Raw genomic sequence first — 24,850 nt, 5'->3', positions numbered from 1 at the left:
CTGTTTTACATCAAGACTTTATTGGATGTTGAGACATCAGTACATCAGAAACATCAGGACATCAATGACAAAAATATGTAGATGCACAAAATAAATACATCAACTAGTAAATCTATGTGCTCTAAATGAAGCACATAATCAAAATAAAGAAATTATTATTATATCACAGTTAATGAGGAATTTTATTGCCAATTTTCCAAAGTTTAAGGTTTATTTTTCATACTAGACCAGTTTTCTTCTATTATGGTCTGTAACATCTTGCTGTTGATGACACTTTTTTATATTAATTTTGTTATATTTGGAGGCATACTCTAAAAATTTCTTTTCATATAATTTTTAGAAAAATTAACGTCTTTTATGACTGAGGTATTCTAATGACTGAGAAATAAGTTTTTTAACTTGCAAGGAGTAGGTTTGGGCTGGACATACCTCAAAAAGTCCTAAACAATTCTTTCCTCTCTGGTATTTATACAGTTAACAGCAAGAAAGCCAGACTGCATATAAATGGAGCTTGTCTAGTTCATAGTATTACTTGATAAAGCAAATACTTCAGAGGCTTGAAATTTCCCTTTCACACCTGTTTTTAATATATTTTGACTGATGCATAAAAATCTTACTCCATGAAAGGACCTAACAAACCTCTGAACATGAGTTTTTGTCAGTGGGTATATGGAAGAATAAATGATGCTGTTTGAGTGACTGCATTCTGTAGTGATGCAGACATGAACTTGGTTCATTTTTATAACTGTGCCATGACTACTATAAACTTATTATACATGTCCAGGTTTTTATGATATATGTGTTAAAGTAAGTCATAATTCAGGTTAATAAGAGCAGAGTTAGAATTGGGGTTGGCCTCTTTGCTGTATCTTTCTTCTGCACTAGAGTGAACTATCCATGGGGAAGATGCTGCTGGCAAAGATGATAGAATTTGTGTAAGAGTATCATGTTAATAGAACACATTTTTTTTCTTTGGGAGATAAAAAAACCTGCTACCCACACTGCTATTGACATACAATTGTCTTTCCATGTAACATTTTTTCATACATAATGTGTATGGTGTCTTTCAAGACTATTTTTAGTGGAACATAGTAGTTAATACTGAACAGTTTGCTAACTTAATAAAGGCTTTAGACAGTTTGCAGAGGAAGTTCCTGTTGGGAGCTCTGAGATGTACAACTTTATATATTGCCAAGAGTATTATACGTTGTGCTTTTCTTGACTAGAACATGGGGTTGCAGAATGTGAACTAAAATAACCTTGGGTATAGTAAAACTCCTAATTTGAAAACAAAATATTTTTAACTTTTAAAATTTTCCTTCTTTGACTCATTAGCAAAATCTTAAATAAAGCTACTTTTCAGTATAGATTTTCATCAGTACAGCTTTATTTTGCTCCATGTAGAAACAATTTATGGTGCTTATAATTTAAAGGAGCTGGTCCTCTCTTTAATTTGGAAAAATATGCAAAGTATTCGTCTACATTGTATATAAGGAAGAGAAGCAGAATTTCAGAGATGCTTAAAGAATGGTCCCATGTACAAGCTGGATATTGAAAGCTTCCAATAGTCTTATACAGTAGCAAAAGTTGGAAATCAAAAGAGCAAAATCCTGGACATTATGAACACCTACCAAGTTCTGTAGAAACTATGCAGCTAGTCCTGCCAGGCTTGTGAGGTCGTTGTATTCCAGAAAGTACTTTGTAAATTTTTAATAAATTTTTATACTGCATCATCAGTGATGGAAGTTTTAAATGATACTTGCACTTTTAAGTTACCTACAAATTTGATCAGTTCTTGGCCTTGAAATGTAAAATTTGGAGGCAGGAAGGGGGTATTTTGAATAAATACACTAATGCTACTTCCCTAAAATAATTTTCATCTCAAAATGTATTTTATTCCCTGTGCTTAGCCAAAATATCTTTGGATGCAAAGCATCTTGCTGATGACTTTTTGTCACTCATAAAATGGCCTGAGTATTTGGGGGCCTTTGGACACTTTTAATGTGATCTGACTCTAGAGTTTGGGCTGAAGAGAACACACAGAGGCAAAGAGGTACAAAAGGAGATGGCTGAGTATAGCCAGGAACTATTACAGAGAGATTCAAATGAACTCACTGTAAAGAGGAAAGCTGAGAAAATGAATGAGGCTTGTGATTTCTCTGGTGGACTACATGCTGTTGGGGAAGCAAAGTGTAAAAATTCGGATGAGCTCTGTGATGTCAGGAGGATGATCCTTAGATATTTTAGATCTATCCTCAGATATTTTAGTAGATCCATATGCTACAGGAAAAGGCTAACTGCCTTGTATGTGAAAGAAGGAACTCAAGATCTGCTTATCATCAGTTGCAGTGCTGAATTAATGAAATTACAGCTTGCCTCTCAAATTCTTCCTTGTCTGTATCAACATGTTGTGGCAATTGCATTTATCATTGATATTAAGATTGGAAATATTTTGGCTTTTATTAAAAGGGAAAGAAAGGAGAGTTTCATATTTTATTACTGCTCAGTTTGGGCAGTTGCATTTTTAAGATGAATGGTAAGCCAGTTTGGCACAATATTGAATTTGATAAAAGTTGGTATGGCATTTATATAGTATTAAGTAACACTTAACAGAGACCAGTTCTGACTCGGCTACTTCAAAGTAGCACTGCTATGCAATAATGGATAGCTTTTTACATAGGCTTCTGTATTGAGCTTTTTTATCTTTCTGGATCCTCTTATTTCTGCATTTGTTTTTTAATAAATTGTGTATATAGGTTTGTCTGTTGTCTTTGATGGAAAAAGAGATGACTATTTCCCTGAATTGCTAAAGTGGGCAACTGAAAATGGAGCATCCACAGAGGGTTTTGAAATAGCTAACTTTGAAGAGGAAGGATTTGGTTTGAAAGCAACAAGAGAGATAAAGGTGAGCGTGTGAACATTTGGGTTAGATTAGGAAATCATGTTTGAAATGTATCTGCAGAGCTCTGAAATGCTCACCCTTTTCCCCTTTTTAACTGCTTATACTATTCTGAAACAATACCATCTCTGTGTACTTGAGAATAACATTATTGATGAAATTGAGTATTATTTTGATGACTACTGATAGTACTGTGAATTTTTATTCAATCTTTTTTCCTCTGTGTTGCCTATAATCTTTACCTAATCACCAGAATACTCTACCACACTGATGTATCCCTTTATTCCATGTTTTCTAACTATTTTGACTCTTCTTTCACGTTCCTTTTAAAGAACTGAAAAAGTTTTTGCCTGGAAAAGAGATATTGCAATACCTGTTTAGTATTTTCTTCATTCATGTCCTTTATTTTAAAGAATTAGTCTTTTTGTCTCAGAAAAAGGTGTTTGCAATACCTGTTTTCCAGTGAGAACGAAAAAACCCAAATTATGGTAATTGTAAAGGATTTTTTTATCATTAGATAAGGAGTATAGACACACACAGAGTTGGCTAACTGTTAAAAGGAAAGCATTTAAAATTGTCTTTCCCTTCCCATTTTGTAGGTGGGAGACAGCTTTGAAGACCAATCAGCTGTTGTAGAAAGACTGTTAGAAAATGAGCTTAGTACAATCATTGAAAAGCTTCATTAGCACACAATTAATACGTTATAGAAATCCTGAACAGTTCTTCTAGAATAAAAAGAGCCAATATGAAAAATCTCTACTGTTAGAATATATGTGATCATGTAATTATCAGCAATATGATGTATCTGGTAGCTTTAAGGTAGTGTTATACATATTAGCAGTTCCAAAATGGAAGGACTTTCTTTTGTATGTGAGTGTCTGTGTTTAAAGCTTTGTGTAATGCAGATTGAAACATTTGGTTACCACAATATGGAACACAGGTTGTTTGTTGATTTTGCAGTGGAAGAGAAGGAAGAATTTTGATTCAGAATAATTTTGATTTTTAAAAGATAATGCAAACAACTTTAAATTAGATGTTGATGTATATTTGAGATGCTTGGCATATTGTATAAGTGCTAACTGACCCTCTATTGCATTTCTTTGCTTTCTGTAGGCTGAAGAATTGTTTTTGTGGGTTCCTAGAAAACTATTGATGACGGTTGAGTCAGCTAAAAACTCAGTCTTGGGTAAGAGCTCAAGGAAGTTCTTAAGAAAGCAAATAATATTTATGGGAACTTTCAGTAGGAGACTTCCTTTTTTTAGCTGATCTTCTTTATTACAGTGCTTGCATATCATGCCAGCCATCAGGTTTGGAATACTTAGAAACTTGAAGTGGCAGCGGAAAGAATTTAATTTCCCGGTTAGTTTCTGGCAGAGTGCACTGGATATCTTCCACAAGTGTGTGTGTGTTATTTTGAACACTTATCATGTATCTTGTATAATACTTGGAAATAAAATGTTCTGAGGTATTGAGAATATTGTTCTAGTTTTGTCATGCAATTGTACACAAGGCACTTGCTGTGTCAAAAAACTTGCAGATTTTTGTACAGTGTAGGCAGCTAAATATTTTAGAAATCTGAAAAGCCTTTTTTGTTGTTATTGTTGGTTTTTTTTGTTAAAGTGCTTACCTATTATTTAATTATATTAATTTAAAGTAAATCTAGGATGCTCTTTTCCATGGATAATCAATTTAGTTCCTCACCTTTCTTGATTAATTCAGGATCTCTGTATTCTCAAGATCGAATTCTTCAAGCCATGGGCAATATAACATTGGCATTCCATCTCCTTTGTGAGCGAGCCAACCCCAACTCTTTCTGGCTGCCCTACATCCAGACTCTCCCCAGTGAATATGATACTCCTCTCTATTTTGAAGAAGATGAAGTCCAGTATCTTCAGTCAACTCAGGCCATACATGATGTTTTTAGCCAATATAAAAATACAGCTCGACAGTATGCCTACTTCTACAAAATTATTCAGGTAAGAATCTTTAACATATACATTTTGTTTTCATGATCCTTATTGTGGGTGGTGTGAAAACAGTGATGCTGAATAATAGTGCAAGTATATTGCCCTTGAAAGTCTGAATCATTAGAGCAATGTCCTACTGGTTTTTTGAAGTGCTATTGAAATTTTGCAGTTCAGTAGGCTTATGGATATATAAAAATGTATTTAGTTGAGAGAAATGATTACTGCCCTGTGTTTTAAAATGGGTGAGGCTTTGTCTGGAATACTGTACAATTTTGGGCCCACCAGTGCTAAAGACAGGCTGACAAACTGGAATGAGACCACAGGGGGGCTATTAAGATGTCATTTGCTTCAGCCCTTAGCCCCCCATAGGGATAAAGGGAGCAGGATTTGTTTGTTCTGGGCAAAAGGAGATAAGGAATGATCCTGTTACTGCTTTTATCTTGCTACTGTTAGCCAGTCTCTAGAAGTTTGTGGGTTGGAAACTTTTCTACATGATCTGCAGGGATCTACAACCTATGCCCCTATGATTCCTTGAAAAATATGCAGTTTGCGCTTAACAAAGTAAAATTATAATTGTTAATTGACAGAATAAAACCATTGCATATGTTGTATTTCCAATGAAAATGGAATAACTGTTGTTTTCTGTTCTATTTAACATAATTATTTTGATTGCTTTCAAATGCAAAGATAAACCCATCTGGTAACAGGGTATGGAGAGGCTTGAGATGGGTGAACTTTTCATGGTGTTCTGAAGTAATGAGTTAAACCTAGTTTCTAACAGAACTCTGTTATTCCGACTGATACCTAGATATAATGTTGTAAGTGAATGTTGATGTGTTGTTCTCAAGGTAGTGCTCAATGTCCAAACATCCAAAGCTTTTTGTGGCACAGTCTGTATTAAAAATTTATGTCTCTGTGTACTGAATCTCTCCAAATGTGTGATCTAGAGATACTTTGTTTGGCCATGGGAGAGGTCAGAAGACACTGGGCAATTCTGTTCTCCTTTACTGCTACCAGAGTTCCAAACCATTTCTATCAACTGTTTTAATTCAACAAAAGTTACATTATTTTGTGTAGCTGTTTGGTGTTTCAAGAACTGAATATGTTTCAAACACAAATTCCATTTAGGGAGTATAAGGAGCAGAGGGATACATTTTGAAAACTGAAGTAGTTGAAAATGATGGGTGAAAGCCCAATCAGATGCTCAAGGAATAAGCTAGAAGCAGTGGCTTTGATATCAGAAGGGAAATGAATTATTCCTTCCAGGTGACACAATTCAGGAAACAATAGTTCAGCCAACTCTCTTTTCTTGCTGTGTCCTATCCTAGACTACCAGTCCACACTTGGCCTTACAGACTTCACTTAGTTTCTCAAAATACGCTGCCTCATCAAGCAGGTCTTCTAAATGTTATACCTTAGAGCTTTTTTTTGCACCCTAAAAAGGTCTACTGTTTTCAACAGGTTATTAGCAGAATTTTGTGGAGCATTATCCAATTCTTCTAGCTGCTATTCTTGCTCTTGGAGTTATTTTCAGAACTGAAATCATCTGAATCAGCTGAACTATCACTATGACCAATTCCATAGTTTTTCACTGACTAATCCTACACTTGGTTTATGTGAGAAGTTATGTGACTGCAACATTAATTAAAAAAAAACAAACCTGAAATGCAAAATGGTCAGAAAACTAGATAATTTTTTTTTCTGTTCTCCTGACAAATGCTTTAATTGCTTGTCTTATGTTCTTACTATATATCTTGTTCTATAGCAGTTGTTTCACATTGTTGAACCATGAACATGAAGGTAGATCAGGTAGGATTCATTTGCTTTATTTACTTTCCTTTGTAGAATGAGAGGTGATAAATATTAGTTAAATTTTAAGTTGGTTCCGGTTATTTGGTGCCTTACTTCAGCACTGCCAAGTAACCACAATTTCAGCTGGATGTTTCTATACTACTGTTCAGCAAATAGTACTATTCTTTAGAAAGTCAATTAAATTCAGTTGGCTCCAGGAATGCCAGCTGTATGTATTGGGCAGCTATTATTAATGTTTTTGATGAAAACTTACGGAAAAGTTTAAATTTTTGATTTCTGTTTCTGCTCTCAAAAATAAGAACTTGTAATTTATGAAACGGTGGAGGTAAAAAGTTCATAGAGAAAAAATAGAAGTCTCTTTCTTCCCTAAAACAAAGTACCATTTTTCCTTATTCATAAAAGCTGAAATTAATTTTAGTATCAGCTTGCATATACTCATATCATTTTGTGAACAAAATTGACCCACAGAATATTAATGCTGAGGGTAATTCTTGAGCAGATGGAAAAGGGAAGAAACAGCAAAAGAGAAATTTGTCATAAAAATGAAAAAAGCAAAGCAAACCCACTTGTCTATGAAAGGCAGTGTACTCTACAGGCTTGATGAAATGAAGGTTTTTTAGATTTTTATATACCCTAATTTCATTCAGTACTACTACTGCTTTATCAAAAGTGTTTTAATGAAAGCTGTCTGGTGTGACCAGGATTTTCATATTGCTTTCAATATGCAGACTAATATTTTTTAAAGTACAGGTACCTTTTAAAGTATTTATGTACAAATATATTTTTTATAATATAAAAATCTTAAAATGGTGTTTATTGATAGTTGTTCTACTGCAGGAAGTAATGCTAGCAGCATCTTGAAATAAAAGACAGGGGTTTTTAGCTATTTGAAGATACTAAAAAGGGGACTACTTTGTGTAGGCAAAATATTTTAATTGCAACATTTTTAGTCTAGAAAATATTTCTAATGGCAGGGAGAATAAAAGGGTTAATGGCTCCTGTCTTCAAAGGCTTCTTTTTCTTTCCAAATATGATTGCTAGACTGCTTTTAAAATAATTTGGCTTCTGATAAGTGTGCAGTTTCAAACATGGTTTGAGAAGTGTTGCTTTGTTTTATTTCCTTAGCTTCTCCATAAGGGTGACTGCTGTGGTTCTGACTCTTTCTCCAAGTGCTTAGTCTGGCTACACATGAAGAATGGGCAGATTTATGAATTTCGCAGCTGTTGCAAGCTAAACTGTAGTCTGGTTCGATAAGCAGAAACAGGTGGGATGTTAAGCAGACAAAAATAAACTCTTGAGCATGTTAGCCAAGCTCTATAAACTACACTGACACCTCTCTAAACGTACGTAATTTGATAACTAAAAAATAGTTAAAAGTTGTTGCAGATGTACTTTAACGGTGCATTTGGCCTCTGCATTGGTATTAAAATACAGGGAATGGTGAAAAGAATACTTTCATTGCTGCAGACTTGTAGTTTGCAAGACTTATTTTTTAATAGTTTGTTCCAAAGAGAAATTCTGTAAGTTGCAGGGTTTTCTCTTCTCAGAGGAAGAGAAAGGAAGGTATGTCTGTGACTTCCTTAACATTTATAAGCACTGCATGCGTGCAGAAGGGTGAACAAAGCCCAAATATTTATTGCTTAATGTTAAAAAATTTTTGTCCACTGAAATGTGGTATAATAGACACAAGAGGGAGCCATATAGTTTACAGACCATCACAGTGAGATTATATTCCTAAAGAAAATACAGCCAAGTTTGGAGCTTTTTGAAAAGAATATGCAGTGGTCTTTGTGTTTGATTTTCAGGTGCATCTCTATCCCTGTTTGTAGTCAGCTACAGAGAAGTTTTTGTGAATCAAAACAAGATATGAAGACAAGGAATGCACTTAGAGAAGGTAGAAGTGTCCAAATGATTTACATTTTGAACCTGACAGGTTTGAAATGGTGTTGTATCTTTTACCCAGCTGTAGTAAAGGCTGTTACTACCTGCCTAAATAAAAAACACTTCTATAACTTTAGTTGACTGTTAAAATCTTTGAAGTGGTAAGTCCAAAATGAGCAGAGTCCATTAGCTAATCTTAGCTTTTGCAATGCATTCAGTGGCACTCTGAGTAATAGTACCTGTGTGTAGCTGCCTCTCATGTGCTGGAAAAAACACCAGTTTTGTGGGACTGTCCAGGATGGCAGTTTGGCCTTGATTTACACAGTGGTTTCAGCCTGTAGTCTTTGGACCACTGAGGGACCACATTCTTTTTTTCTGAAGAGCACCAGCAAGTTATCTGTCCGGAAAGAAAAAAAAAAAACAAAAAACGGGACCTCAACCAATATGGTTGACATTGTAGTGGCCCTCTGTTATAAGGCTGCCAGATCAGGAGGAAGGAGTAAGGCCTTCTACAGATAACTAAAAATAGCCTCACATTTGCAGGTCTGGATCTCATGGGGGGCTTCACTCCACTGTCTGTTAAAGTAACAACACAGCAGGACATAAGCAGTCCAGGGGGTTTGTTGAGTTTCCTCAGCCAGGCAATGGAGGGGCCAATGAGGAGAGGTGCTACTTACATTCATGGACCTCATACTTGCAAGCAAGGAAGGGTTTGTTGGAGATGCAAAGATTGAAGGCAGCCTTGGCTGTAGTGACCATGAGGAGGTGGATTTCAGGATCCTGAGAGGAGGAGGAAGGCAGAGTAAACAGCAAGGTCAGAGTGCTGGACTTGAGGAGAACAGTATTGGCTACTTCATGGATCTGCTTGGAAGAGTCCCATGGGATAATGCTTTGGAGAGAAGAAGGATCCAAGAAAGAAAACATGGTTAGTATTGATAGATCACCTCCTCTAAGTTTAGGAGCAGTTCATCCCAAAAGCAGGAAGTCAGGGAAAAGTGCCAGGAGGCCTTCACGAATCAACTCCTGGCAAAAACTCAGACATTAAAAGGAGGCGTAGAGAAGGTGAAAGCAGGGTCAGATAACCTGGAAGGAATATGGAGACATTGTCCAATGATCCAGGGATGTGGTTAGCAAAACTAAAGCCCAGCAGTAATTGCATCTTTCAAGGGATGTCAGAAGTGACCGAAGGAGGACCAGGGGAAATGTGGGCCTGCCGCTGGATGGAGCGGGAGACTATGACATAGAACATGTAAAATCTGGGGTACCAAATAGCTTCCTTTTCTGGTGAGACTGGCCTTTAGGCCAGTCCAGGATGCCATCCAGAGGTGCCTGGACAAGCTTGAGGGTGGGCTCTTGGGAGCGTTATGAGGTTCAACAGGGAAAGTGCAAGGTGCTGCACCTGTGTTGGGGCAACCCATGCTATCAATACAGTTGTGAGTTGAAAGGCTTGAGACCTGCAGAGATGGACTTTGGGAGTGCTAGTGGATGAGCCAACAACATGTGCTTGCAGCTCAGCAAGCCAGTTTTACCTTGGGCTGCATCAAAAGCAACATGGCCAGCAGGTTGAGGGAGGGGATTCAATACCTCTGCTCTGGTGAGACCCCACCTGGAATACTGCACCCAGCTCTGGGGTCCCCAGCATAGGAAGGACATGGAGGGATTCCAGAGGATGGCCACAGAAATAATCAGAGGGCTGAAGCACCTCTCCTGTGAGGAGCTGGTCTTATTCATCCTGGAGAAGACTCCAGGTAGGCCTTAAAGCAGCCTTTCCATAGTTAAAAGGGAGTGAGAAAGATGGGAACCAACTTTTTAGCAGGGCTTGTTGCAAGAGGACTGGGGTAATGGTTTTATACTGAGAGAGGGTTGATTTAGACCAGACCTGAGGAAGGCAGTTTTTACAATAAGAGTGGTGACACGCTGGCAAAGTTGCCAGAGAGGTTGTAGATGCCCTGTTCCTGGAAACATTCCAGGTCAGGTTGGATGGGGCTCTGAGCAGCCATGATCTAGTTGAAGATATTCCTGTTCATCACAGTGAGGAGTTGGACTAGGTGGACCCTAAAGGTCCTTTCCAATGCAAACTTGATGACTCTCAGTGATGTTTGAGCGATCATGATGACTGGGAGACATTCCTGAGGACTGGAAGAAGGCAAAAGTCATTCCTGTCCTCACTTTAGAAAGATGACTACAAGCCTGTTAGTCTCACATCAGTTTCTAGTAAGGTGCCATCCAGTGAGACTTTGACAGGCTGGAGAAATGGGCTGCCAGTTGATATTTAGCAAGAAATGCAAAGTCCTGCACTTGGAGTGAAATAATCCCATTATTATGTTGGGGGACAAGCCGAGCATGAGCCAGCAATGCGTCCTTTCAGGCAAAAAAAGGGCTAAGAGCATCCTAGCTGTATTAGGATTGTTGGCAGCATGTTCAGAGAGGGGATCCTTCTCCTCTACTCAGCCACACCCAGAACACTGCATCCAGTGCTGGGTTCCCCAGTACAAGAGGGATCTGTTTAATTCTAAAATTCTAACTGAATGGAGAAAGTCACCTGTTTAAGTAACATTTTAGCAAGTAAACTTACTTTCTTTGACTCAGTTTTGTGTTTCTTTGCAAAGTTAATGAGCAAATACTTGCAAGTGCTTTATTTTCCTTCTGTCAAGCTACTCTTACTCAAGAAGGCAGAAGCCACCTCATGAGTCGCACTCTTTTTAATATTTTTTTTTAAAACAGAATCTCTTTGGCAGAAGTTGTTAATGTTTTTTGGGTATTTGTATTGCTTCCAGCACTTCACAGGAACACTGTCAAACAGTTTTCTGACTAGGGTGTATTGACATCTGGATACTGTTTGTGAAAGTGTTGTTCTAGTCCCATTGTGGATGCAAGCTTTGCAGTAATCTATCCAAAGATGTTTTGATCTGTTTGTGTGCAGTACTGGATGGAGAACTTTATTTCCGGGAGGCTGTAATCCCTTTTGATCAGATACTAAATTTCATATATTATTCATATAAAATTTGACTAATTGATTTAGTGTGAATGAAATTTTAAAATCCAGTCCTTAGCTGTTAGGGACTGAAATATCATTTTAGTTAGGATGTTTAATACATCAAGTTCTAGATTTCAAAATAATGTTATAGCATCTTTAAAATCTGGTATCCTGTGTGACTCGTCAATATTGGGTATATTAGGTGAGATTTCACATCTCTAGCATAATTTTTACACCAGTTTTTGAAGTTGTGGTGATGCTTTCAGTATGACTTATGATGCTCTTACATTATTTTTCTGTGTTGTTTTTAATCTATCCTATTCCAATAAGCATATGATTTTCCAGGTCAGCGTGAAGTAGAGCATCTGGTGTCTCTCTGTACTTGGCTTGAAGACACCACCATTTAACTTTTTTGTGCTAAATGATATTTGAGTTGAATGCAGACAAGTAAACTGTCTTTTAAAACACCCTATTGAAGTAGTCAGAAGGTATTTATTATTTTTAAGTTGATGTAATAGATAATTTTTTAATGCTTCCCAAGAGTTCAACCAATATGCTGTCAAAGCAAATGTATTTCAAACAGAATCAGTTTTGTTTCTGAACAGGTAGGTCTTTTGGATTCTCAGTTTTCCTCCCTACTTGATTTATACTCATTGGCATACCAGTCAAATAGCTTTTTTTCAGAAATTATGTCAGCAACACTGTGAAAAATGGGCGGAAGAAAGACTGCACAGTTGTAAACCCTGTGAAATCATTCCCTTTTGTTTACTTGTCTACCATGCATGTCACCTTAAAGAGAGATTTAAAATTGTATTGAGTGAGCAGTTGCAAAGGTAAAAATAGTGTTGCTATCTAATTTTTTTGTCTGGATTTCAATGCCCAAGTTGTTCTTCTTGATCAATAATAAATAAATAGGCAGTTAATAATGAAATCTATTTATGCTTTTTTTGTGTTTTTCTTCTCTGTGAAGGCCAAAATATTGTATTAATCTGTTTTGCTGGCAGCAGATTGAAGATTGACAGTATACTTGTACTGTACCACTTAGCGTATCTTCTGTACAGTGGTTTAGACTTTGCAAACGGGTGCCAAATTGCTGATTTTTGTGTCACTTCTGGTATATCCCACCCTCGGCTATGATGACAATAACAGCAGATCCTGGGGCTTCATTAGGCCATTCCTTTGGCTGTCCCTCTCCGCAGCAGAAGCAGCTCCAGGCTTTGCTGGGTTGTGTCTGTCCGAGTCAGGCAGAGAAGAGCTCAAGTCCTTGCGTGGGTGGGAGGTTCTGCTGCCTTCTTCCCCCGTTCCTTCCTTGCCTTCCTCAGGAACACGGCGACAGCTCTGGGCTTTGAGCCAGCCGGACACAGGAGGAGGTGTTTGGCTGTTCAGGCAGCGTTTGCTCCTCAGGCAGCTGTTCCCTATCTCCTCCAAGGAAAAGGTGGCAGGCCATATGGAGGCATCCTGTGGTCCAGATTCATACAGTGGGCACCAGTTGGGACCATCCTGGCCTAGATCTAAATACAGGCATGTCCTGCTTGGTGTCTGCTATTCCTTACAGTCAAAATAATTCAAAATTGGAGGACAGACAGGATAAAACATATCTTCAGTTTTGGATATAGATGTTATATTTCATCATACAGACTTTATTAAGGCCTCCTAATCAGCAGGTTTTAATTTATTTTATATTCTGAATGGATTCTGCTATAGTGGCCTAAACGCCTGTTTTCCTCTAGAGAAGCAGAGACGTACTTCAAAGCGTATGTGGCAGCACCAAACAAAATTTGTTTCTGCATAGTTTAAATGACATTTGGGAGGAATAATACATTCTCTTGTTAGTAGTATGGGCTTTTAAGGCATTTTTTTGAAGATGGGGTTGTCAACCACTCCCCTGGTTGAGAATGCAGATCAGCATCTCTTTTTACATCCAATAGAGACAGTTTTTTTTGTTTGCTTTCCTGTTAGTAGCCTTTTTTTTTAACTGAGTTGCATTTTGTGGGACATTTGAGTCTATCCCCAGGGATGTTGTCTGTGTCTTTTGTGGAAGTGAGTGCCTCAGCAGACATCAGGACATCATGATGCACTTACAACTATACTTTCTCATATAAAGTTTGTACTTATTGTGCAGATTTAATATTTTTCCTGATATAACAGCCGTTACAAATGTTCCATAAATTTAAAATATTATAACAAGCTGATGTTTCTTAGAGCAGAATCCTCAAAGGATGTATTCTTTAAGCACTGCAAAATTATACAGGGTACTTATCTTTGTTAAAATTAGTAATTTAACTAAATTACAAAGTGGATTATCCTCTTCAGTCAGACCCAATGCTAATACTCTACACAGTAGGACATTGATATGTTGCTAAGTAAACCAAAGTTTATTTTCTTGTACTATTATTTGAATGCAGGTTGAAGAGGGAATGGTAAGTTTTTAGTTTTGGATCTGTGTGCCATTGTAGCCTCAGTACCTCTAGTTCCAGGACTTAGCATGGCCTGTGGAAGCTTGATTATGAGGTGATTGTGATCCAAGCTTCCACCTAAGTGGCTCCTGGTAGGATTTATTGGGAAACTTGAGTAGTTGGTTTACAGGTAACAAAACTTTGGCCATACTGCATAATGTTAATGCTTGTCAGCAAACTCTTTGAGGAGTGGTTGTGAATTGGAAATACCATTTCTGCCCTTTCACTTCAAGGTTTCCCTTACAGAATTTTATTTGTGGCTTGTGATTCACCTAATAGTGAAGTTCACTAATAGTAGAGTTGTGGGATGAATTTGTGCATGAATATAGCACCGGTGTGTTGCACTGAACAGAATCATAAAGTACTAGAATTGGAAGATTCTAGATCACAAAAGACCACAAAGATCATCAAAGTCCAGCTCCTGAAATTAACAAGGTAAAATGTTTCCTGAAATAAAAAATGCTCAAGGCAAACTTTGTACCTCAGGAAGAGTCTATAGAGTAAATGATGTATCATGGTATGCAAACACAGATCCTTGCAAGGAAGCTGGGTTTTGTAGCTATCTTACTGTATCTGTGTGAATGAAAAACTGCAGAATGGACCTGTAAATCTAAGGCTCAGCATGAACAGTAAACTCGTATTTTGCAAGGAGATTTACCGCAGGAGATAATGGAGTTTGTGTGTCCTTCTGTTATATGAACTGCTTCGGGAGGGACTCGGGAGGCTGTCTCATTGCAAAACACATCTAATCTCAGCCCAGCTTCTCCCACTTCAGCCCTTAATGAGCCTGCACTCAGCTCTAAGTGATTATGTGAAAAGACAAAAAGAGGTATAGAAAACTTGGTCATTTATTTAAATGCTGTGTCTGAATATCTTCTGTTTTGGGAAATACTAGTATTTCAGAACTGTGTATGTATGCATACCTACAGGGTAAGAAGTATTCTTAAATGGAGTAATCAAGAAGTGGATGTTAAGGAGTCCATGGCTGTCTTGCCTCTATTTAAAACAGGAGATGGCACAGGATTGGAGGTGGGGTACTCAGCTGCAGTCAGTTCAGAGTTGTTTCTGTGTACTCTGTCTACCAAACAGTAATGTCCACGTTGCATGTGAAGTGGGTTGTCAGTCTTTCAGACCCTTGAGTTAATAGTTAATGATTTGAGTTGTCTGTTGTGCCACTGCTGTCTCATTAACAAAGAACATTTTTTGCAGGTAGAAGGTACAGAAAAAGGGACTGTGCAGTTAAATTCCATTGCACCAGGAGGAGTCATTCCACTTTGCTTCCGCTGCATGAATCCCCTAATAGTCTGGAACAGTGCTTTCTTGTGTATATTGGCAGAAAGTAAATAAAAATTGTTGACATAAAGATTTAAATGAGAATATTATTTAGATTTAACAAGTTTCAATCCTACGGTACCTTTTTTTTTTCCTGATAGGAAGGTTGTATAACAGCACAGGTTTGTGAACATTATTTCTAGCCCTTCATGAATTGGGTTGTTTGAAAATTCCAGAGCATGCCTCTATAGTTATAAACTGTTGTTACAAAGTAAAATAATCATTGGCTTTGTCACCTGTCCTGTACAGTGAACTGGCTTCCCTCATTAGGTTAGGCAGCATATGTCCAATGGAAAAAGTGAATTCTTGGTTCCCTGTAGATCACTAGGATCCTCCATTCTGAATTCTTTATTTTACTTAGCTTTAGGGCAGTTAAAGCCTCAGCAGCTCCACAGAGAGGAGTTTCTCTTCAAGGCTGCTGCTTCAAAGGATTTCCAGAGCTGGGAAAGGGACAGTAACCAGCAAATGCTGACAGATCTTCCTGCTTCTGGCCCTGAATGTGTGTGTGTTTGTGTTTTTGTACACCTACACATTGGCCTGAAACCATCAAGTAGCATCCACTAAGGCTCATAACGAAATCTCCCCATGTTAATGAGTACAGTGGAAAGAGGGAAGAATCTGCAAAGAAGAGAAAAAAATTGTTTGGTCAAAAGCAACTAACCCTTGGGGTTTATGTTCAAAGGAATGAAAGTTAACAAGGTGGAAGCTTAAAGTGGTTTTGGCTTTAACTGTTTCAAGTACCCTTAGTGTTTTGGGGGCTGTGAGGGTGGTGGACTCAGTATACTCTACAGTCGGTTCCTGGGGTAGAAGTGGAGCTGTCTCCACTTGAATGGGGATACAAGAGGTTTCTGAAATTATTGAAATCTGATTTAGTGGTATCAATTCAAGCAAATCAATGATTTGCCTTGGACTTCTGAGTACTTGAAAGAGTTGTCACAGAAGTCCAACCATCTCTTTGTCTAAAAACTCAGGAAACCAACAAAAACCAAGATTTTTTTAAAAACCTTTTTTCACCCACAGTGCAGTAGTAGATGGGTCCAATGATCAGTTTATCTCAGCTTAGAGCTGGTGTCTTAAAAAAGAACCTTTGATCACATCTAGTGATTAAAATATTTTTTTCTTACTTGGATTATACAAGGGTTAATAGCGCACAGGAATACACTGGGCAATATGACTTCACAAAAATACATCAGCTCTTTTCTTTTGCATCTTGCAGATGTGAACACAAATTTAACACTAAGTAAACTTTAATTTTTCCTTCTACTCAGACATTGTATTGTGTGTTACAGTAATTGGACTTGTTCTTTGCATCACTTGGTAAACAAGCAAATGTTAAGCCGATTTTAATGGAAATTCCCCATTAAGATTAGGAGCTCTGATAAATGAGCTTTAGCATTTTGTGATTGACTGGGGAAAAGGGTTACTGTCTTCAGTGGTCTGGCCACTCTGACAGCAAGTGAATGCCCCTAGGCTGGAATACAGAGTGAAGGTTGTGATGGCTTTCTAGCTGGGCACCCCCGATTCTACACTGCAGCCTTCATGCCATTCAAATGAAACAAGCCCTCAAAGTGGGAGTCCTTTAGCATCTGCTTCCTGGAGCTTGAGAGTCCTTACCTTGTGATGTCCATCTAAGAGTGTGATGGAGAAATTATTAACGCAGAGGCTCCTATGGCATATCAGGAGTTTTGCTTGTTTGTGAGGAATTGAACATGATATGTGAGCCTCTGGATATTACTGCTCCACAGAAAGAGAAAAATGTTTGGAAGTGTCCTTTTCCTTTTTTCCTCTCTCTTTTTTTTTTTTTCCCTTGTCTCCCCCACCCCCCTTTCCTGTGATTGCCATACTGAGTAACTGGCTTCTAGTCTGATAGTGTTTTAGGTGACTAGAATAACAGTCTGTCTCTTTCCACAGTGGCTGCAGACAATCTGGCAGCAATCACTGTTACTTTTTAATATTTCTGGTTATTTTGAGATATCCTCCAAATGTCTCAAAGAAGGCTTGGAACACTGAAGGGGAAAAAGCATTTTTTTTTTCATTTTTTTTTTTTTTTAGGAATAGCAGCATCAGGAGGAAAATAAAATTCAGCATGCCACTATTTGTTTTTGCAGTGGTCATCACCCTGATTGCCAGCTCTGACAATATTTTCACAGAAAGGGTAACGAAATAAATGGTATTTGTTCTTTATAATAACTCTTTCAGTAGAATGTCAGGACCTGCATCTAAATGAATATATTCACATTTTCATGTTCCCATTTTTTATTTAAAGCTTCCCCTCCCAACTTTCTGAAACTACTTCATACAGACTTGGTAAGTTAAAATTAGGGTTCATGTAGTGGATAATGTCACATTTGAAAGCTAATCTGTGGAGACCTTGCTACGTGAACCTGTAAAAGCTAGATCTGATTTTTTTTTTTACATATTAAGTGTTTGTTTAGTTTAAATATGTCTGTATCTTTTTTGAGCAGTCTGAGCAATTTGCATGCTATGCAGCAGTCATCTTCTATACTTTATTAAATATCTGTCAATTATAAATATCAAGGTTTTACATTAATGTCAAGATAGTGCATCAAAAATTCATGGAATATGTGACTTTTTTCAAGGGTATTTAATACTTAATGCATTTGTGTCATTTTTCTTTCTAGATATATTGACAGGTTTTATTAAGTGTTTGTTAGGGAGATTTCATTTTTACCAAGGGACTATAAAGAGAAGCTGCATACTAAATCAAATTCTTAATCAGAATATTGTTCTTTTTTGTGTGTCTTGAAATTCTTGTAATCTATAGGGTTTTTAAGTTACATAGTAAAATAGACCAAATCAGAAGTCTAACATGATCAAATATGCTGACGTATCTTAACTTTAAAAGAGCTACTAGAATATTGTACCACGGAATGTTATAAAAATGGTAATTACATATGCTGGGATTTTATTCTGCCCTGTGTCTTTTAAGACCATATATTTTGTCCCTTATTGTAATTTACTAGTGGTTTTATATGAATTACATCTGTATGGTGTCCTCATAGGGGCATTCCCAAAGTTTCACAGATTTAGAAACAGGGAGGGTGACAGAGCGTTTGTCGGCTTTGCCAAATCCAGGATCTTTGCCCCATGGGTTGAGGGTTCAGGTTGGCTGTTACAGGGGGCCGCTTGTGTGAAATGAGCAGTCGATCTCCCTGCAATGCACTGATCTAATAGCCGTTTCCTACAGAGAGGGCAGTGCCAACATACATAGATCTTGCATCCTGGGGTTATTTGTTCCAAGTGCCGGCTGAGGCTGTAGGCTGGTGCTCCCGGCATGGGGCGTGGGCTGGAGCTGGACACAGCAGCTGTAGCAGTCGCTTCTTGGCTGTTGAGCCCATGCAGTGTCTGCGACGCCTTTTCACTTGTGACCGAAGTCATTCTTACCCTTGGAAAAAGAGCATGTTCCGCTAAATGCTGCTGTTTCAGGGGCATGAGGAAAGCAGGAGAGAGCAGAGGGGACAAACAGGGGTGTTTGCGTTGCCGAGATCTTTCTCCTGGGGTGAACGGTCGGACCCCACTCGGCCGGGGGCGCTTGCTGACGCTGCAGGTGCGCTCTGCGGTGCGGGGTTTGGGGGTGCTGGAGGCGCCCCAAGGGTTTCGTGCCCTTGCCCCGCAGGCCGGGAGCGGGGCGGTGCGGAGCGGAGCGGAGCGCTGTGCCGCCGGCAGGGGGCACTGCCGGCCCGCGCGGCCAGCGGCGTGAGGGCCCGGCCCGGGCCGCGGGAGCGGCGGCGCTGGAGCGGGGCTGGGCGGCCGGGCCGGGCATGGGCCGGGCGTGGAGCGGCACCCACAGGGCTCCGGGCGCTAAATTACAGCGAAATGCCGCCTGTCAGCTTGAGGCGCACAATGACACCCGGCTCCTCTCACCCATGGCAGGGAAACGCGGTCGTGCTGTAAAGGGAAACGGGCCGGTACTCGCAGTGTTGGTGCTGTCTTTCCCTGCTTAATTTATCAAGCTGCTGCAAAATACATTAATAACGCTTGCTATAAGAGTTGAAATTAGCTTGTCATGAATGAATACTGGAGGGAGGTTTTTGATTGTAATAATTAATGCCAGCTGAAGGCTGAGTTTTGCGTTCATTTCTGGACTCGTGTCTGGACTGTCCGGCAGCGAAGGAGCCTCCTGACATGTCTTGGTTTGGGTCTCGCTCCTGCGTTTGTGAGGAATGTTTTAGTGAGAAGAAACAAGCGTACAGTGTGTTGCTACAGTTAAATTCGAAGGGGTTTGTTGCACAATGACCGTGCCGTCGATGTGATTGAAAATCATATGGAGCGCTGTAAAAAGAAAAAAAAAAAAAAAAATTGAAAGTGTGAGAGGAGGAACAGGAGCCGCTGGAATTGTTGACTTCAGTCGTGTTCCGGAGAAAGCCCATCGGAAGGGTTAACGGAGGGGCTTGAGGGAGAGCAGCCACCTGGGACCTCACACCCAATTGGCAGTCTTTTGTAATATATAATTTGCCTAAAATTGCGCGCTGAGCACAAGCTTTTGTTTTCTAATTGATTTACGGTTTGAGCCACTTTTACCTCATCCCCTACTGTCCTGCACACAGTGCCAGCAAGTACATTACAGTGAGAAATGATAAATTACCACGCACTTGTGATGCTAATGCATCAAGAGTAAAAAACTGCGTACTACGTGGAGCTTCATGCATTAAAAGCGTAGCGAAGATAGAGCTATGCAAAAAATCATTTGTATCTTCTGAAATAACCGTTTGATCACTTGCTTCAATTCATCTCAGAGACCTAATTGAACCTGAAGATTAAAATTTATGCTACTATGGCTTTCCATTTGTGAATTGGAACAAAGTTCTAAAGAAAATGTGTGAATACGGGCTTAAAGCTACCTGTATTTTCAAGATTGTAAATAAGTTAATTAGTCAGAAAAATAACGGGTATCAGCGCTTCTTAAAGCTTTTAGAAATTAAATGTTTGCTTAATGAGAGCTGTGGTATGCATTCACAAACAACACGGCTCCAATTTTAGATAGGAGTGTGTGTAGATGGGTTAATGTAGATACTGCCTAATCAGTGTTTGTCACCAAACCTATTTAAATATTTTTATCTGCTTTTGTTTCAGAGGTGTAGTGCAACTTTTACTGAATAGCACTCTTACAGGTATCAAGGAAGAATTGAAAATCTTGTATAGTATTTCTTGCATTTGTGAAATACCTCACTGATATCACAGAGGAGAGGAAAATGTGGAAGTTGGTGAAAACTAATATACACTTATTCTCCAATTTCTTTCCCCCACTGTGCATCAAAGGCTGGATTATGTTTTACCTTCACATACTCAGTCCACCTTAAATTTTTTTTTTTTTTATTATTTTTTGTACAATGTCTGTGGGTTCCAGCCTTGAAATATGAAGAAACAGATTTATGGCGGCTGCTGGGCACAACAAATTAAGTTGACAGTGATGTATGAGAGCATAATAGCATGATGATCCCTCTGTAGCGCGGCTGGACGCCTCCTGCTTCATTTGGCTCTTGTTAGGATCTGTTAGGCAACTAAATAATGAAATTCTGCTGACTGATTTCTGATTTCTCTTTTCTTCCTCTTTTCACCTTTTTATGCAACTTACATTTTGCAGACCCATCCTAATGCCAGCAAACTGCCCTTAAAGGATTCTTTCACTTATGACGACTACAGGTTGGTTTGTCTTTTAATTATTTTTTTTCTTTGTTTCTTTTCTGTTTTTACTATGGTAAACTATGGGGCCCTGGAATTCTTCATTGGTGGGAAAGCCCTATTGTTACTGAAATGTTAATGGTAGAATTTGATACCAATACACTTTCTTAATGAAGAAAAAGTGAAATAAATATGCAAATTTTAATTGTTAGAAAGGAATAGTCATTCATGATAAAGCAGTTAGTATAGCCAACTGGCACACATAGTCAGATTACTGGTAATTCAGGTAATTACAGGTAATTCCTTTTTTCTTAAGAAAATAATTCAGTTGACATGGCAGGAGCGTTAAGGTTTGGGGAATTTTTTTTATTTTTTTTTCCCATGAAAGGCTCTACCAGCACATACTAGCAAAAGTTAATATCTAGAGCTGCTGCTGTTGAACAGGAGAGCTGGAGAACGGAAGTTGTACACATGAAGCATGAGTACTTGGAGGTGCTGTAAGGGGTGACGGAACTAAGATAAAAAGAATAATAATTAAGATAATGAGAGCTTTAATTCTGTTAAATGATTAAAATAGCATGAATAAAAGGCATTCATGAGGGATTTTCTAGCCTAGTTGTACTTGTGGCTAAGGCTATGAAAGTGGGATTTCCAAAGCATGCCTCCTTCACTTGAAAGGTCACTGAAGAACACACCAATTTACAAGTGAAGTTGTCTAAAATTTTACAGACAATTACAACAATTAACAAGAAGCATATTGCTACTGTATTTCAAGCAGTGTTTGTACATCAGAATTACCCACAATTTAACTTCAACTTTCCTTTTAAAAATGAGGTAGATTTCAGTTTGCCACTTGCTTTCTTAGGAGTCTTGTCATTCTGATGAAATCCTTCAGGAAGTCTAGTATATTAACTATATGTTTGTAGTAGAGTCTGTAGGAATTAAAATTATTTTTACCTCCTGGTGACATCTTTTATTCCTTCAGAAAACCCCACAACACATATGTATTAAGGCTAGAACATGGTGAAACTGAGATTCTTTTTTCCACTGGTGTTTAATATTAATTTCTGTCAGATATAAAATAAAAAATGAAATTCTAGAAAATACTGAAATTCTAAGCTTTTCTAAGGATTTTTATGTTTGAAAAGGTAGCTTGCATTTTGTTTATTTAACCTTACTTAGAAGGGTTTTGAATGATGTGCATGTGCTAAAGAGCTAAGTAATTCTCTCTTCATGGTGTTTACCTGGATATCTGTTTGGAATGTTGTGGCTTTTTTTCCTCTCAATTCTATTAAGCAGAAAATTTTGCAACTGACCTACTCCAAAATCTTGCAAATTGAAGAGAAACACTTACCAAAAGATCAAGCATGTGTCAGGTAGTTGCACTGGTTTCCAGTTTGTGTAGTACATAAGCTTTTTAGAGAGTGAGGGGTAAAATAGGTCCTGGTTCTTACAAGAGTTTGCGTGTAGATGAGAGCTCCTGCTGCCCAGTAGGAAAACCTGCAGGAGCAGGTGACCCTGAGTCTGAGAGGGGTAGTGTGAGGTACCAATGTGATGAAGGGCTGGGAAGCAGAAGCTGAAATAGGGATGGGATCCCTGTTGAGGAATGCAGCCAATGGAAGGTGTGAAGATTCTTTTGCAAAGAGAAGAGGGATCACAATCCTGGTTTGGTATTTGTTCTGGAAACCTGGGAGCTGCTGCTTCTCCCGCAAGTGATGTTGCCTTCTACTGTTCTATAGTCGGTGTGATCTTTAAGGAAACTAAGTTTGGAAACTCCCAGTCTAAATGATTGCTTCAGGGGGGACTAAGGCCAATTGTATTTTAATGCTTTGAGCATTGACCATTTCATGTTTTTAACTTTTGCAGATGGGCAGTTTCCTCTGTTATGACCCGGCAGAACCAGATTCCAACAGAAGATGGTTCCAGAGTTACACTGGCTCTAATACCTTTATGGGACATGTGTAATCATACTAATGGACTGGTAAGGATTTCTTCAGTGAAAGACTTTAAGACTTAAGTATTAAGCCTTTCAACTGCTGTACGACAGTTTAGTAACACCCTCTGTTGTGCTTCTTAACACAGGTATGTTGTCTTCCCAAGAGACCCTTAAAAAACTAATATCTGAAAGAAAGGTTTGTCAGTTTCTCAAATATCTTATGATAGCTTTTCAGGGAGAGCTTTCTTCATCTAGAGAAAACTTTACAAGGGATTTGATACTTGTGTAAAGTTATGTCTTATGTACATATAATGTACTCTTAAAAGTTTTCATTTACATGAAAAATTTTGTCCAGACAAGTCTGAATAGTCTCCTGACATGGAGCTTTGTTTCTGGTGGGCTGAAAAAGTTGCATAGTACTGGACAGATTTGTTCTGAGAATGGAAAGCAGACACTGATGGAGCTACCACTAGGGAAAGTGGTTAGAGATTTGCAACTAAGAAATACTGCCTACTCTCCTAACCGTGCCCAAAGAGCCTTGATACAGACAGCAACAACAAGAACAAAGCCTAGTTCAACAAAAACAGTACATCTGTTACTACATCAAAGAAACAAAATGCAAAAATACTACTTCAGGGCGTATTAAACATTTAAAAGGTGACATATGTATATAGAAAGTCAGACCTGCTGACATTTTGGCTTACGTGCACTAGTTCAGGGGATGATTCCTGATTTCATTAACAGACTAGTTAATGCTGAGGTGAGGAAATGGAAACCCAGAGAGGCTGGTTTACCAGTGTTATTTAGTCATGCTCATGTATGCTTCAAAAGTCTTACCCCCTACTTGTGTTTCCAGTAGATATCATTTATTGTAAGCACTGGATATGACCATGCTATTCAAGGGATCTGGTTCTTTTGTGGGTGGGTTGACCTGAGTGTTAGGACAGCAGTATGTGTTAGTGCTGTTGGTATAAAAAAAGTCTGTTTTAAATGAACAAACTGTAAAGCAAGTTGTTTTTCACTTGACATTTAGCTAATTTAGTGTTACTATGACTGTATCAATTACAGCAGGGTAGGCTAGGCTACGAAGTTGCAAGTGTTTGGGGTTCATTATTTATTTATTTTTCCTTATTGCAAGGTGATTACATGTTCTTGAACAGTGATTCTTGCCTTTGCCTATTTATTATGCAATCTCACATCTTTGATTTAGCAATAAAGTTCATATGAGAGTCTTCAGTATAAAGAAAACTGCTTAAAATTCAGAAATGTGTATTTTTGTAATATAAGTTGTAGCTGCAAGCATCAGTACTTCCTGTACCCTTTTCCTGCTGGGCATCTCTTTCAGATACTTTTGCAGAGACTTGTCTCTATTCATTAGACAACTTTTAATGAATGCCTTCAAAGTTGGGATTAGAGTAAAGAGGAAGAGAATCAAGGTTCTGTGAGGGAAAATTTAAGTAGCATATATTTAAAAAGCACTATTTATGTTGTTTTACTTATTCAAGTTTCTATTTAAATTGATAAAGTAATTTTTATTTTTATTATGCTGTTTAACAATTGTCTTGATATGGAGCCAGCCTCTGGAGCCAAACCTCCTAATGCAGTAGTATATCAGGGTTGAAAACACTTTTTTATTATGAAGTATGTCCTAAAGGGCAAAGGGGGCTGTGCTGAACTTAAATACTTTGTGTATATGTAAAGATTTCAGTCGTTTATTTCATATTTCTACAGAAAATAATTTAAGTGGACATAAATTCAGGAAGGATAGAAAATTGTAATTTTGGTAATGGGCTAAGAAAAGGTACTAAAGCTATTTCTGTTGTGTGCTAATTGCCTTGTACTATTAGAGGTGGGGAGGGGTGACTGCTAAGATAACTGTAAACTGCCTCTATCATAGTTTTTATCATTGTAGAGTGAGGTGAGGGTGGGCTCTGCTCTAATTATAGC

General features: G+C 38.3%; 1 protein-coding gene across 1 annotated transcript in view; it reads left to right on the top strand.

The window, feature by feature from the left end:
* SETD3 (SET domain containing 3, actin N3(tau)-histidine methyltransferase) overlaps positions 1-24,850 on the top strand; it is a 35,769-nt gene that overhangs the window by 2,083 nt on the left and 8,836 nt on the right. Inside the window, exons 3-7 of the mRNA XM_062494914.1 lie at positions 2,757-2,905; positions 4,013-4,085; positions 4,619-4,875; positions 20,930-20,988; positions 22,834-22,948. Coding sequence (XP_062350898.1) covers positions 2,757-2,905; positions 4,013-4,085; positions 4,619-4,875; positions 20,930-20,988; positions 22,834-22,948 — 653 coding nt within the window. The remainder of the gene's footprint in view (positions 1-2,756; positions 2,906-4,012; positions 4,086-4,618; positions 4,876-20,929; positions 20,989-22,833; positions 22,949-24,850) is intronic.

This window comes from Cinclus cinclus, chromosome 6 (assembly GCF_963662255.1).
Source record: "Cinclus cinclus chromosome 6, bCinCin1.1, whole genome shotgun sequence".
In the NCBI taxonomy this organism is placed as follows: domain Eukaryota; kingdom Metazoa; phylum Chordata; class Aves; order Passeriformes; family Cinclidae; genus Cinclus; species Cinclus cinclus.
The sequence above is the reverse complement of the archived record's forward strand: the minus strand, read 5'-3'. Positions and strand labels throughout refer to the sequence as shown.